This window comes from Leptidea sinapis, chromosome 31 (assembly GCF_905404315.1).
Source record: "Leptidea sinapis chromosome 31, ilLepSina1.1, whole genome shotgun sequence".
Classification (NCBI taxonomy): domain Eukaryota; kingdom Metazoa; phylum Arthropoda; class Insecta; order Lepidoptera; family Pieridae; genus Leptidea; species Leptidea sinapis.
Window position 1 is genome coordinate 1,316,390 of NC_066295.1, and position 17,401 is coordinate 1,333,790.

The 17,401-nt window shown below is 36.2% G+C and overlaps 1 protein-coding gene across 1 annotated transcript in view; it reads left to right on the forward strand.

Annotated features, from left to right (window-relative positions):
• Positions 1-13,078, forward strand: part of LOC126974206 (cell cycle control protein 50A) — a 33,431-nt gene extending 20,353 nt beyond the window's left edge. The window contains exons 5-9 of the mRNA XM_050821659.1: positions 483-602; positions 1,155-1,237; positions 3,269-3,404; positions 5,263-5,428; positions 10,525-13,078. Of these exons, the coding sequence (XP_050677616.1) occupies positions 483-602; positions 1,155-1,237; positions 3,269-3,404; positions 5,263-5,428; positions 10,525-10,570 (551 nt within the window). The 3' untranslated portion in view covers positions 10,571-13,078. The remainder of the gene's footprint in view (positions 1-482; positions 603-1,154; positions 1,238-3,268; positions 3,405-5,262; positions 5,429-10,524) is intronic.
• Positions 13,079-17,401: the final 4,323 nt, after the last annotated feature.

Here is a 17,401-nt window from a genome sequence, read left to right on the forward strand (position 1 = left end):
TTTGTTTCCGAGTCATGGATGTTTATATGTATTTATGTATGTTTAAGTAAGTATATTGTATTAAATATATCGTTGGCTTCTTATATAAAATAAACAATATCTGGACGATCGAGCCTTGCTTGGATTTTTAAGAATGTACAAAACTTGAACAAAAAAAACTAATAGGACATCTGAATTCGAACTGGGATCTTCTGCTTTCCGGATCACCCAATCCCATCTGAGCTATTATAGTCTTATATATAGTGTCGAAATTTACCTTTGTATTCTAATGTTATTGTAGCTGTTTCTCATTAAATCACGGGTAAAACTACATTCTTTAAAATTAAAACCTAGCTAGATCGATTTCTCGCCACCGAAACTACCTGTATACTAAGTTTCATTAAAATCGTTGGAGCCGTTTCCGAGATCCAGATTATATATTATATACAAGAATTGCTCGATTAAGGATATAAGATAATCTAATCTATACTTTCATATTATAGATACGTTGACAGTGAACTCGCAAGATCTAAAAGTGAATGTCCCTGTATTGAAGACCGGCATTGCATGGACCTCCGATAAAAAGATTAAGTTTAGGAATCCACCTGGCGACCTCAAGACAGGTGAGTTTTATTTTTTTTCTACACATAGAAATAACTTTAACAATTCAGCCTATGTTCAATGGATAGTGTGAATATTACATTCTTTTCATTGGGAGGTATGTGAGTGGGAGGCTCCTTTGCACAGGAGCCGGCTGGATTATGGGTACCACAACGGCGCCTATTTCTGCCGTGAAGCAGTAATGTGTAAGCATTACTGTGTTTCGGTCGGAAGGGTGCCGTAGCTAGCGAAATTACTGGGCAAATGAGACTTGACATCTTATTTCTCAAGGAAATGAGCGCAGTTGTACTGCCGCTCAGAATTTTTGGGTTTTTCAATAATCCTGAGCGGCATTGTAATGGGCAGGGCGTATCAATTTCCATCAGCTGAACGTCCGGCTCGTCTCGTCCCTTATTTTCATAAAAATAGCTACTTAAAGGTTACAGTCTTTTTTAGAACCTGATTCACTGGTTTTTATTTTGGCCCCACCTAAAAGTGTTAGATCATTTTAAAAATTATCCTAATTAACACTTGTACGCCCCAGTTTGTAATTGTTTAATGTAAATTATTTGCAGCATTCGCAAACTACACCAAACCCGTAAATTGGAGGAAGTCTGTTTGGGAATTGGATACCAACCCGGACAATAATGGATTTCAGGTGAGAATGAGATGCAGTATGCCTGGCCTGCTCAAAGTTCTGTTACAAATTAATTTAACACACCGTTACACAAATTCTAAAACTAGTATTAATATTATAAAGAAAAAAGTAATTCTTGTATGGCATGTTCATCACTCCAGATGCGACAGTTTTGCTTATTTACGTATCCGTTGAGTCAGAAATGAGCCTCATCGCTGAACACGATTTTTCGATACAACAGTGGATCTTCATGGAGCTGTTCTAAGGCCCTCCTCCTCCTCCCTGCGTCGGAATCCTCAGTACTGAGGGTCGTGACCACCCCTCTGTATCCCTTTCTCACGTATGATCGCTCTCCATCTATTCCTGTCTCTGGCGGTGTGAAAGGCATTGTGAACCGTAGAGTCGAGGGCGGAGCGGATCTGGTCAGACCATCGTGTTGGACTGCGTCCACGAGGCCTCTTCCCATCTATTTTGCAGACCACAATGAGCCTCTCAAGGTTTCCATCGTCCTTCCTTGCGATGTGACCGAAGTATTCTAAAACTCTACGCAGACATTCGGAAGACAATCGCGAGGAGTTCCTGAGTTCACGCAGTATGGAGAGATTAGATCGAAATGCTGTCCAGGGGATATGGAGCATGTTGCTCCAGCACCACATCTCAAAGGCGTCAATGCGTTTGCGGTCTGCAGCTTTCAGTGTCCAAGTCTCAGCGCCGTACGAAAATATCGAGAAGACTAGGGTCCGTACAAGTTTGGTCTTAGTTTTTACGGAAATGTTGCGATTTCTCCAGATTCTTCCAAGCTGAGACAAAGCGCTCTTAGCCATGACAATTTTCCTGCGTACTTCCCTCTCGCACGAACCATCGTTACTTATGTTCTAAGGCCCATTCACCAAAAATTAGACGTTGTGGTAGGTCATTCGGCTTCAATTCTTGCAGAAGTTGAATTTTATAGGCTTTCAAACCCAAAACGACACGAAAAATTTTCTATTTGGTTGAGTAACACATGCCCAATTGCTGAGAACGGCGACGAATTGACATTTCACGATCCTCATTAACACTGGACGCTACGGCTGCAATATTCTCTTCGGTACGTACTGTACGCATGCGAGTGGTTTAATGTCCAACAAACTAAATTTGGTGCGAAATTTGGTGATAACAGCACGAAGTGTTGATTCAACAGGTCGATTATGACGACCATAATATTGTTGTAACAAACGATGCACATTTTTCACAGACCACGAATTTCGAAAATAAATTTCAACAATTTGCAAACGTTGCTCGTTTGTTAGTCTTTCCATGATAAAATGGCAGATTATTCTATTCTATTCTATTCTTCCTACTATGGTTCCTGTGGAAGGTATACCACAAGTTTGCTAATGTCACGTTAAGGTAGACCACCAAGCTTAGAGTATTCTTTTACTAATTTTAATGGAAGTGATCGGTGCTTAAGATTGAAACAATTTATTTTTTTATACCTGAAACAAATATACTTGCTGTTAGGACTAAAAAGGACATACACAAATATAATTACTTAAATTAATTAATATAAGTACTTAGTACTATTTACAACTTAATCTTATTTATTTTAATATATTTACACAAAATATATACAAAAGGAGTGAAAACTAGGGAGAGGAGATATTTAAAGGAAGTTGGGATTCCCCGCCCAACTTGGGCGGAGAATTTCAGGAGGTATAAAATTGTACAAAGAAGGTTGCGTTAAAGGGCAATTGAAGAATAAATGATCCACGTTTCCCTCATCTAGACCACATTAAAAATGTGGAACGCTTCACGATTTTCATTTTCACTTTGACAGATGACGTTTGGACGCCATTACCAACCAGTGCTGCCAACCTGAAAAACTTAACTCTTAAAAAATCACCCGATATTAATGCAAATTATATCTTACCGTGTCCACAAAAAGTTCAATTGAATTCTAAAAGTAGTGCGATATCAATGAGACAAGGAGAAAACACGCGTAATTGTATTGGCGCTCCCTCATTACGAATTAATACGTATATAGTTTATTATAGAATTAAACTGGTATTGCAGAATGAAGATCTGATAGTGTGGATGCGTACAGCGGCCCTGCCGACCTTCCGCAAGCTGTACCGGCGAGTAGACCACACAGAGGTTGGCTTCAGCACCGGCTTGTCTAACGGACCCTACACACTTATCGTGGAATATAGTGAGTATTTATACTGAACAAAAGAGGGTCAACACTCGATACGATATTTTATAAACACTGGCCACCCATAATTTCACCAGATTTTTTTTTTCAATTTAATTTGTAAAGTATGTTAGATACTCAATTAACTTGTCTAGAAAGAGTGTTATACTATGTATAATAATTGTATATTTATAACGCACGCAAGTATGTCTACTGCTGCTTGTAGGCTTTTTAGAGAGTTTACCAGTGGGAGGCACCTTTGCACAGGAAGCCGCCTAGATTATGGGTACCACAACGGCCGCCTATTTCTGCCGTGAAGCAGTAATGTGTATTCGTTTTTTTGTTTTAGTCTGAACGGCGCCGTAGCTAGTAAAATTACTGCGTAAATGAGACTTAACATCTTGTGTCTCAAGGTGACGACCGCAGTTGTAATGCCAATCAGAATTTTTGGGTCTTTCAAGAATCCTGAGCGGCATTGAATTGTAATGGGCATGACGTATCAATTACCATCAGCTGAACGTCCTGCTCGTCTCGTCCCTTATTTTCATAAAAAAGGGACTTAACTGTTTTGCTCGGGAGAGTGAAACACACATCATTATGAGAAAAAAAAAATTGTTGCCTCTCAATCAATTACTCATAATGTTATATGAGTTTGCATATAAGCGAATTTTCCAGAAACTGTGATAATTATCATGGTCAGACCAGGAACAAACATAAACTTGTTTTGCCGACTACTAGGGTAAGTCGTGTTTGTTAGTCTGTTGTGGGTGTACTACAAAAAAAAGCTTATGTGGTCAAAGACTTAATGATACCTCAGATTTGGAATGGAGCGACCACCCTCAGGCTATTTAAATCATAAAATTGATTGCAACTAAATTAAGAAAAAAAGTATTCCACCGAGTTTCATTCACCCGTTCTTCTCAGGTCTGAGGAATAAATTAAGTATTTTTTTACTTTCAATAAGTGATGTCGTAGTATGTAATGTACATTTACGGTTTTTTTATTAATGTATAATTATCCATTGATTTGTGATCAAAAATACATATTTTCTTAAGTACCTAATCAAGAGAACTGATTAAATATTTCAGGTGTACTTAAATTAATTACTATTCAGTTCAATAACTTTTGTATTGTGGTAGATTTTGACGTTCAATAAGTGATTATAAATCCTATTTTGAATAAAAATATTTGAATTTGAATTTGAAATATAAACATTACTTTAGGTACGAATAGTATGCTTAACTTGACACCGACTTAAAAATGCTGTAGAAATATTACTAAAATAAAATAACTCTAAAATATTACTCTCTCTCGTAAATATTACTATAATAATATTATTAACAATTTGTTATTTTTTTAAGAGTTACAACGCTCACTTCTGGGATTAATTACACGAATTAAATATGAAAGCAAAATTTATGGACGATGCGGGACTCAGCCAACCGTTCGAGTGACATAAATCTTGATATGTCTTTGTTCAAGTCAGGTTGTGGCTTCATAAATTTAATAGGATCGTTCAAAAATTTTATTTTCAAATTTAATTTGTGTGATTAATCCCAGAAGTGAGAGTTTATTAAAAAAAAATAAAAAATTGTTTTATTTGAAAGAGCAACAATCTTAAATAGCTTAAGTTAATTTCTTAATATTATGTAAATATTGAGGTTGAGCAGGTTATCTACTGTAAGGTCCTAATATACTAATATCCTGTAGATGAATGAACTTTACGTCACTCGAACGGTTGGCTCAGTGGAAGAGCGCTCCGCTCGCACGGAACGCGAGAGGTCACGGGTTCGAGTCCAGCATCGTTAATAAATTTAATTTGAGTAATATTATTATTATTTAAATATTGATTAGTCTATAATTTCACCATTTTCAGATTACCCAGTGACAGACTTCGACGGCACAAAATCATTCATTATCTCCACGACATCTCTCCTGGGAGGCAAGAACCCATTCCTGGGTGTTGCTTACGTGGTGGTCGGGACGCTGTGTCTGCTGCTGGGTATTGTCTTGCTCGTCATACATCTCAGATGCTCCAAGAGGTATGTTTTCTCAAATTCATCACATATTTTTAATTTTTTCTCGTTACTGATGCTTTGAGTATATTACGCACCTAGGGAGGAAAGTAGGTCATTCTCACCCGCGGAATATTGACGGGTCATTAAGCAATTAGAAATAGTAAAACACAAAAATAACATATTTACATTGTTGAATGAACAAACAAATTTGGTCCCTTCACCATTGTTGCGTATCTCTTCGGGGGTTATACGTACAACAGCCGACCAAAATTAAAGCGCGTCATTTCATGGGATGAGTGCATAAAAGAGCGGTTTCCGGCTCATTTAATTCAGTCTCTTGCCAGAGTTTGGCGAGTCAACATGTCACGAGGATGTCTCGTGTAGAGGCGAAACACGTGGTATCACGGGATTAACACTTAAAAAAACTTAAAATATTTGGATATTGACGGTTGGCAATCTCCTACTTATCTCACGTGGTGCGTATACGATTTTTTCCCCACCTGGATGAAAAGGTCGCTTTTAGTCCGTGGTACGAGGGACAAAAGTCGTCTTGCCGGGAGAGAATCGGCCAATTTTCTCCCTCGTACCAGGGAGTAAAAGTGTGCTTTTCATCGAGGTGGGAGAACAAGATTATTTTTAGATATGTGCCGACTAGTTGGTAAACGGCCGTTTTCAATAAAGTATCTCTAGTTACGGATATATTGCTATCACCGTTTAATGACAAGATCTTATCTATGTCTATCTATCATAGTTATGTCCAATATATATTATTAGTTATAGTCCAATGCTATCTGTCGATAGGTTATTGAAATGTAAGTAAGCGTAAAAGGATAGATTTCTATCTATATAGGGATCTATCTAGAGATAGACAAATCTAGAGTAAGTTAAACTAAAGATGGATAGGTTATTGAAAACGGCCGAAAGCCGACTATCCGGCAACTATCGTACTCGATATAATATATATAAATAATAATATTTTCATGTTATAATCCAGTCTATACATTTCGAAATGTAACTTTTCTTCGGTAATCAGTTTCCAAATTGGAAATATACTTGTTAAAATTATGTCTTTGAAATTCTTTAAACATAATTAGTATCAATAAAAGCCGGCTAGTCGGCATCTTTACAACCGACTAATCGGTTAGTCGGCCAAAGTCATAATCTCTCATTATCTAATATATAAAATTCTCGTGTCGCGGTGTTTGTAGTTACACTCCTTCGAAACGGCTTGACCGATTCTCATGAAATTTTGAGTGCATATTGGGTAGGTCTGAGAATCGAACAACATCTATATTTCATCCCCCTAAATGTTAAGGGTGTTGTTATTAATTTTTTTGACATTTTTTTAAAATTTGTTTGATTATGAGTCAGCATTAAAAAATACATACAACTTCAAATTTTCGCCCATCTACGATCTACAGTTACTTTTGTATCGCGATTTTAATATCGGCAATACAATGTTTGCTAGTTCTAGTAGTTTTCTAATATATTAAATGACTAATGAAGGATGAATGCTTTTAGATACCAGTAGGTATTTTTAACGATTTATTGTCAATATTACCCGACCAATTACGATATTTGTTGAACTTTTCTTATGGGAGAGGAGGTCGTAACTCACTTGATAAGTGATCACCGCCGATTAACTTCTATAACACCACAGGCATCACAGGAGCGTTGTCGGCCTTTAAGGAAGGCGTACTCTCGGGTTTTTTTATTGTTAGTGTAAGCTTAGATTATTTATACGTATAGATAGACTGTGACAGCGGTGAAAACGTCGAAAAAACTTGAGGTTGACTGTTAGCCTCTATTTTGAGCACTGCAATGCACGCACACTAACACAAAGTGACATACAAATTGCAAAGTGTAAGGCGTGGCATGTCACGCATACTAAAGTAATAAACCTGGCCTGTTTAAATCGGTAGTAGCAAGAGGCTCTATCTAGTCGTATAAATTATCTATATATCTAAGGCATATTGTCCAGAAAATTCCGCGTAAGGAAGCTACTTGAAGTGACAGAAAGTTCCTTGGAAACTGTACCGTCGGGGAATGAAAGATATCCAGATGATGAGGATAATATCCAATCGAAGAGCGGTGAACGTGAAATGGCGTAAAGGAGACTTATGTTTTCGCGATAAATTTTAGTCTACTGGAGTTAAAATTGAACGAATTTCATTTTTCCCTATTCTTCAAGAGAGGACTTGATAGAATACAAGTTTCTACTGGCGACAATTTCTCAAGAGAGACCTGCATGGCCGGTACATATCTCACGCCCAGTCATCTACTACAATAATGCATCTTGGACACATACGTCAAATATTTTTTAATGAAAATAAGGGACGAGACTAGCAGGACGTTCAGCATGGTAATTGATACAGCCCCGCCCATTACAATGCAGTGCCGCTCAAGATGGTTAAAAAACCCAAAAATTCTGAGCGGCACTACAACTGCGCTCGTCACATTGACACATAAAATATCAAGTCTCATTTGCCCAGTAATTTCATTACATTATTTGGTATTTTGTTATAAATAAGCTACAATAATTCGACTCCTCCGCATTAGTATTGCGTTCTGAGATTCCTTCACGCGTCCCAGGGTTTCGGGTCTTGACAAACTAACAGACTATAAAGAGAAAAAGAATAATTTTTAATATATCTAATTTACATAAATAAAACTGAAAACAAAATTTTATGAACGATGCGGGAATCGAACCCGCGACCTCTCGCGTTCGTTGCGAGCTCTCTTTCCAACTGAGCCATCCGTTCGAGTGACGTATCGTTATAAAATCTTCTACGCTTTGTTCAACTCTCAGGTTGTGGCTTCATCTACAGGATCTACTTTACAGTTGATAACCTGCTCAACCCCAATATTTACATATTAGGAAATTTAATAGGTTTTCAGTTTTATTTGTGTAATTAATCCCAGAAGTGAGGGTTATCACTTTAAAAATATAACAAATTGTTTATATCTAATTTAATTGGGTTAATTGTACAGATATAACCCTGCCGTTTCAAATACGCTTTACGTAGACTCCGGCCCATTGACAAACAGCGGACCTACGTAAGTTACACACAGGGCGGTGTTAACAGCAATATCTATGTAGTGTAATGTAAGTAGTGTAATCAGAATTTGAAACAGTAGGTTTTGAAACGGGTAGTGTTATTATTGTAAAATGCAATATGAAGTTATTTACTTTTTAGTATTGTTAGTTTTTTGTATTTGAATTATTAAGAATTGAATGTTGAAGGCCGTAGACGATCCTCTATAAATGTATTGTGAAGTGTATGTAGCCTGGGTTCAATTGTCTTATCATGAGTTTATTTTTAAAGAAATTCTTCGAAGGCGTCTCAAGTGGTGTTCATGATAGAGTACATTTTGTCTATTTTATGCATAGTTATTGAGAGACCGAATGCGTGAAATATTAGTGAGAAAATAGAAATAGCGCCCGAAACGAATATGAAATGGAATTACACTAAAGCAAATAATAAATGTAAAATAATTTATTCATGTTGATGACCACTTCGGAATGTTTGAGCTTTACTGAGAAAAAGTGGCAAGAAACTGTGTAAAGTTTTTAATTTAATACCACAACTTCAGCAATTAAAAAGTATTACACAATTCATTTACAAAGTGATGGCAAAACAAATTCTCAAACTTTTCAAATTGTGATCGTTTAAAAAGAAACAATATCTAAATCATAAACAACGATCAAGGCATAAGTGTGTATAGTATCACTATCAATCTTTAATTACTACTGAATATGTGTCTTAACATAGCCTGTGTTGCAAAACCTGCTCAACTTATTCTGTATTAATAAACGCAGAGTAAAGTTATTCCAAATTAAAAACTTATTCGGCCTTACAAATTAAATTGGCATAAAGTTATAACTAAGCATAAACAAAGAATATGTAAAATGTTTACCAATAGACATTTCGCCGACGAATAGTTTGTTCGGACGTATAACGTTTCCCGCGTTTATTTGCAAGGCAGCTTGTCATTCGGAAAACTTCAGAATTATCATTGTATTGACAGTGTTGTCAACGATATTGTAAACATTTTGCATATTCTTTGTTTGTAAGGCCGTTAGTCTTAATCTCACCTTTGTTAGTACAGAATTACATGACAGGGAGAAGTATTTTAAAATTGGAGTAACTTTATACCGCGTTTATTATTAAGACAGATTATGTTAAATAACTAAAAACGGAAAATCCCATAAGTAAAATAGCAAGTTAAAGAAGAAACTACCAATTGATTTATGTACAGCTTCACGCAAGTTAGAGAGGGACAGACCACCATCTTGAGGCGAGCTTACAGTTCAAAAATCACCACCAATCATAAGTATAACCCTTGCCAATAAAGAACCAATCTAAAATGGCGGCCATTAACTTTCTCACTCGCACATGTAATATAACCTATCTACCGTCCCTGTTTCCCTGTAAGACCGACCTATATAATTGGTGGTAATATGGTCAGCATGCTCAGCATGTTTAAGTAAGTATATTGTATTAAATATATAGTTGTCTTGCAACCCATAACACAGGCTATATGCCTAATTTGGGGCAAGATAATTTGTGTAAAATAGTGTGTCAATATTAATATTATCCACTCAGCTTCGTTCAGACTGTGCTTTTTCGTTGAAGCGCTACAGAACTAGGCCGATAATACTCCATGAAAAGGGCGGTTAGATCACGGGGCGTGTTTATAAATGTTTAACAAGTAGATATACTACTGAAATGGGGCGGAGTTTAGATTTTATTAAATTCTATTGGTCAAAATTTGTCTGTGTCTCTCTCATTCGCTTCAATAAACGGACACCCAAACTACAGACAGGAAGTATCACATTTTAATATATAAATCATCACCAACGATTTTTTATTCCTGTAACTATGTCGCCTCGTCCCGTTCTTATATTTTATATATAATTTTTTTAAACCCTACACAGGTGAATTGTTTCTGACAAAAGTAAATAAAATCGTTAACATCTGTGATATGTTATAAGGGGATGAGTCGATTCTGACCATAAATTATACAAAGCTTGGAGAGATACTTTAACTATAAGAATTACTTAATTATTATTTATTATATATTACAATAAATGTTTAATAAATGAAATTTTGTTTCAGTACTACCGAGATGATCAACGTAAACCCACGCACTCCGTACTCGTAAGAAGCTGACCTCACGAAAGTTTTACCAAAATTACTAATCATTTATTGACATGTTTTTAGTCTATTTATCTTTAAATGCTTTTAATCCTCTATTTAAGATTCTAAAACAGTTAGCTTATTGCCAACATTAAAACACCCAGTGTCCTAATAACTTGGATTGGATTGGATGATCCAAACGACTGTTGTAATGAAATTCAGTACAACATTACAACACTCTTGGATGATGTAATGGTTACTAGGACTGGCTTTTTTATTGTTAGCAGTAAGCTAACTGTTTTAGTATCTTTTATAGGGGATTCATATTATGGGTATAGATAAAGTCTTGTATGCAACTGTTTATAATTAGGTATTAAAACACATAATAATATCATAAATGATAATACGTGATAATATTATCATAAACCCACATTCGTGTTTTAATACCTCTTATTACACAACAGTTGCATAAATAACTATTAAAATGCTTCTTAGATCGATGTTAGAAGCGGCCTAACATGACATAGATTAAATATTATACTAATGTACGATGAAGCGAGCATCTTTATGGTCATGAGATCTGTAGAGGCGATTTTTTCGCAAAATGCACTTTGCGCCTATTGATAGGTAGTAATTATCACGCTATTTACACATATATTATAATGAAGAACAATTTACTTTTAATTAGTAATATAAATTTGTCGTAGTCTTTTATCAATAATTTAATAATCGAAGAGAGTAGTAAGGCAAATATTAATATTTTAACACAAGTTAACATATGTCTGAGTAAGCAAGAAAATTCTATAAAAGAACTGTTCTATACGTGATAAAAAATAAACTAGAATCGCTTTTTTATTCTCATTTCTGAAGCCGTTTCAAAGTTTCAAAATGTTTAAAATATCTGAATTAACGTAACTGTGAGGAGATTATGGCTATTATTAAATTAATATAAAAGCTTAAGTAATTGATGTTGTACTTATAATGTGTAGTTTTATTTGTTGAGACTTAATACAAACTTTAAATCAAATCACATTACATACTTTTAATATCTTCACTAAGAGAAAATACCTCACGGGAAGGTGACGTTACCAATTCCGGCTTGAAGGACCAAAAGAAGTTGAGGTTGAAATAATAAATATTTAATAATATTTTACCTTTGTGTTTAATTGTAAAGTATTTAATTGTGCAGTATTATGAATAATTTCGTGTCTTATTTTGTTATGAGTGAGTTTAAGTCGTTGGTTTCGTGTTAATATTTGTTATTGTTTTAGATGTATTGTTTACTAAACATAAGGGCTTATATTATACAAATCTTATCGTAACTAAAAGTTTTTTTATTTTATTGTTATTAAAATCGTTGCACTTCGACCAATGACGGTATTGTATACTGTGTTACCAACCAATACCATTTACGCATCGAATATTGAGAGCACTATTGTCCAAACTCTTGGTGCCATTCGTTGGTTCATTCATATGTCACTTCTTGTTCCATGAAAATAGTTGGGCTACTAGATCCAATTAATAAGAAAAGTAGCACACATAGCGGTATGGATAAATAGGAATGATTTAAATGTGATAAACCAAAGTGCATTGACTTTTTACATTTTTGTTTAAAAATATTTTTTTTCCGTCAGTGCATGCGCTCGGAATTTGATTTTTAAATTTTCGGTCCCTCACTGCAGACTTTGTCACATTGAAACATGATACGAAATTACAACGGGCTACGATGCACGGAGCTTGATGTGGATTTTTGTATTGTCTGTATAATTAATAAACACGAAGTTACTTCAAATTTAAAACTTTTTGTCTTAATCTTACCTTTTTTTTATGACACTAAGGGACGAGAGCAGGACGTACAGCTGATGGTAATTGATATGCCCTGCCCATTTTGATAGGCACTACAATTGCGCTCGCCTCCTTGAGACATGAGACGTTATGTCTCGTTTGCAATGCAGTAATTTCACTTTACGTTTGTGACTACAGAATTACATGACAGGGAGAAGTAATTTTAAACTTGGAGTAACTTTACATCGCGTTTATTAATAAGGTAGAATGAGTTGAATTTCGAAGATAGCAGTTTGACAGTCAAATGCAGTTTGAATCTCAATTGTAACAGTGGTTTTATTCTTTATCTCGAATAAGATTGCACTAAGAATGGCGATAAAATTGTAATAAATTGATATGACAATTATCAAATTTAATAACATTTCGTGATAACTATCATACTCCAGTTAAAGCTGATATCTAGCAGGAAGTATCTAAAATAAACAAGATTCCCTTTTTATTAAGGAAGTATCTAGATAAGTTGTAAGCTCTTAATTCTGTAATGTCATATTTGACTTTTGAGTGTGACAATTGAAGTTGATACCCAAAATGGCGGGAGAAAGTAAGTTTGATTGTTGTAGTTTTAATTCATATGAGATTTGTCTATTTATCTATCTTAAATGCACTAATAATTTTTATTTATTATCACTATTATGGTAGAATTCTTAAATGTTAGTTCACATTAATAAACAATAAATAAAATGTAAAAGTTGGTTTTATTTACAAACACTGAACCTGAGTATTCCCTTTGTTTCTATTACTTTTCTATTCCACTATGTTGCTACGAGGCTTAGATGAGACTTGGGTTCCATCATAGACTTATAATATACTAGCCTTGGATTAAGGATTGGTCTCCGCTGCGCTCCAACTAGATACCGCAGGCGTAGTCGCAAGGTGCGGAAACTAATACTACGCCCAAGTGTGTTCAGTTAAAATTGTTAATAATTGAAACTAAAATGCCGGGTTGCGTGGTAAAAATAATATTACAAGAAATAAGAAAGAAACTGGGATCACGTATCAGCAGTAGGTAAGTATTTTGAATTTTATTAATTTCAATGTAAAATAACACGAAGCGCATGTTATAAAATTTGAAAGATGCCATTGAGTGTCAAGATGCCACGCACTCAAGCATCTAACAGTTACCGTAATAAAAAAAGCTTTTGTTGCTAAGTAGTGTGGTATCTAGTTGGAGCGCAGCGGAGACCAATCCTTAATCTAAGATACTAGCTTATAGACGATCTGACAGCCCTATAATACGTGACCAATTGTATTTGTAATCTTTATAATGTTTCACTATTCAATATACTAGAGCTAATATCAAGCGTGGGTGACTGTAACGTGTCTACGACTTGCCAATGAGCATCGGTTACAGTAGGTAACAATAGATTCGCTTATCTTTTTTTATCTTGCTGTATCTCCGTTGCTGTTCTCCGCTATATTATATGGCAGCATGCAACCACTAGTTTTATTAAAGTACCAAATAATCTTCGGGCTGTGTAGAATAATTAAAAAAAAAGTCCAGAAACTGACTGTCCAGAAAGAGATAATTAAACAAAGTGTTAGAGGTGAGCCAGTCACAACTTATGAAATAGCAGGACACCAGCTGATTCGCGATGCAGGCACGCGTTTCGTAGGATACGCTCTGGAGGGGCCATTAGAACTTGATAATGTGGATGAAACCGCACATTGAATCCAGAAATATTATACAGGTCTCACATTCTGTACCATCTGCCATACATTTAATGATCCTCGGTAAAATTAATATATTACATTAAATTAAAACTTATTACAGGGAATCGTACCAAGAATACTGGAAGTAGAAATACGTTGGATAGCTAGGCTAATCCGTTGATCGAAATAGCTGGCAACGCTTGGGTTGCCAAAAGCCCTACTGAGGTGACAAGATAGTACTTTTTACATTATCGGGGCTAGGCGTCTCGACACCAAACTGCACAAAGATGTAAGACTCACTGAGTCCGACATATTTGCGACACTTGCTGTCTTCGGCAGTCGAAGCAGCAGCCCCAGCACCAACTGACGTAACTTGTACATGAGAAGGAGCCAGAATGTCGACGCAAGTCGCGTCCCAAACCAGCGCCCTTCCCTGTGCCGAAGCCACCAGGGTCATTCCATCCGTCCTCGGTAAAGGTATTAATATAGGTATTAATTGGCAATTAAGATTAACTTTAAAATTCGCGATTAGGTACTTATGTAGCCGTAATATCGATAGCAGGAAAATTATCATAATCTGTAATTATTTATCACATTGTATAATTTATCAATATTATACGACAACTGTTTATTCTAGTGGTGATTAAAGAAATGAGGTCTTGTGCGTGGTTGGTGCTGGTGATTGGAATCGTTCTAGCACAGAATGACGATTTGTTCGAGTTGAATATAATACATTACAATGATTTTCATGCACAGTAAGTTCCTATACAATTATGCTATCTATATCGGGATAAGTGACAACAGAAGCCCACATAATAATATGATTTCATCTGTCTTAAACGGATACTAATATTATTATATATTGTCTCAATGTTTTCTTTCATACACATTTAGCATTAGCTGTGGCTTTTCTGTTATTTAAGTATCCTGAATAGTCATTTCTGTTGCTAAGGAGGGCGGGACATAAATCATTTATATATTTTTTTGTATTTCCGTAGTGCAATGTCAGGTCTAATTTGTTGAAGTATTATTTATGGATGGTTTATTGGTTAAAATGTTATAAGAGCTGAAAGACATTTAAAAAAAATCTCGGTTGAATAGAACAACAGCGCGGAAGTTTTCTTACCTTTTATTACAAATCAACGCAATATTTGAAGAAAACTACGTTTTTTCATGTAGGAGGAGAGCAAACGACCAGACTGCATATCACAGAACGAAGACCTAATGTAACGTGATCGACGTAATGTTACGATCTCATTGCGCTCGACAACCTGAAGATTAAGATGGAATGTCGCATGTGACTTGGGATGCCATCTGTTTCTGGAACAAGTCTGATTTCATATAGAAGGTGGAAATAAAGAGTACAGGTTAATGACATGAGACATTCCATCTCAATGTCCGAGAGTTGCGAGTGAAGTGCGATTATATAGTCGTCGTATGTAAGTCGCAGCATGATTATTATTAAGTATTATTATTATAACCAGTCCTAACTGGTTCGATATGATACCGCTGAACATGATGATGGGTCATCTACTGCGTCGCGCTTTTTTGTAGGTAGATATAAACCTAAAACACCATGTTTTATTTCCTAGTGTTCATTTTCAAAATGGAAAAAATAATTATAAAAAAATAGCTTCAGTATTCAAATGTTGTGAGCCTTCTTGAGTGTAAATTAGTCTAAGATTCGTCTTCAATCAATTCGACACTTGTTTCGCCTCTACACGAGGCATCCTCAGGAGATGGAGACTTGCCAAATTCTAGCACAAGAAAGACTCACAACATTTAAATAATTATGGATTTCCGCAAAATTACGCCTAATTTAATAAATTTTCTTAAACAGCTTGAGTCTGTGTTCTTTTACTCCTCTTACCGCAGTACAGAACGGTTCTGCTTATCTACATACGTCTCATGCCTGCTCAATACTCTAATTTTCTCATTAAAAAATGTTTTTGTTGAACAGCTTCGATGAAATATCCGTATCGGGCGGTACTTGCAACCCCGACACGGAGGATTGCATCGGTGGAATATCCAGACTGTATACAGCAATACGGCAGGTCCTGGAGGCGGAACCAGACTCGTTAGTGCTCAACGGAGGGGACACGTTCCAGGGTACCGTCTGGTACAACTTCCTCCGCTGGAACGTCACGCAATACTTCATGAATATACTTCCAAAACATGACGCTCATGTGAGTTTTCAGTCATCTGCTTGTTGTTACTTACTGTATTACATTAGGTGGCTATTTGCGTGCGTCACGTTTCTTTGAGGGTATCCTTTTTCTTGAAGATCCCCAAGTCATATCGTGTTATGTCCTGAATCAAAAGTGGTAAGCTTCATTCTATTTCTAAATGGAAGTATCTGTTTGCCGTAAGGCTGTAATTCAATCAAAAAACCGTAAAATATCCATTTGTTACCTCGCAAGATAATGTCAGTTATGAAGTGTGATAAAATTACTACAAAATAAATTACTTAACTAGTTACACCTAAGAATTAAATTAATAATTCAAGTTTCTCAAACATTTTATATTTTAATCTTCTTAGTCGGACACTCTTGTCAGAGTGGTCGTGGTTGCGCTGACGAGGTACATGGTGGAGTGTTCGGTGGGTCAACATCCTTTCTGAGGGTAGATCTCCTGGCGATGTGCTTCCATTTCTGGCGGTTAGAGGCGTTGCGAGTACACTGGACTATGGTGGACTCAGTAGCCTTTGTGATGGCGTCTATCCAGCGGGTTGGCGATCGACCGCGTGCTCTCTTGCCTTCCACCTGGCCCTGAACTACAAGTCTCTCCATCGAGTTCTCATTTCTAGAGACGTGACCAAAGAACTTCAGTATTCTTAGTTGCACAATTGACGATAGTCTGTCTTTAATACGAAGCTCTTTGAGGATGGATACATTGGTGTGAAATGCCGTCCACGGGATCTTTAGGAGGCGTCTCCAGCACCACATCTCTAATGCATCGATTTTACAGCGGTCCTGCAGTCTCGGAGACCAAGTTTCGACTCCATAGAGAAAGATTGGAAACACAAGGCATTTCATCAATCTGACTTTAGTCTTCTTGGTAATCCTCCTGTCCCTCCAAATCTTTCCCAGTTGTTCCACTGCAGACCTGGTGATGGCGCACCGTCGTCTGATCTCGTCGCCACATTCTCCAGTACTTGATATAGTAGAACCAAGATAAATATAGTTCTGAACCACTTCACAGTTGGCTATATAGGGTACGTTGGTTCCAATTTGTTAGGCCCGGTCTACTATCATCACCTTCGTCTTGTCTCGGTTAATAATAAGTCCGAAATGGAGACTGGTACTTTCTAGACGGTTTAGAAAATTTTCCATATCTTCTCTAGTCGGTGCGAGAAGGGTAG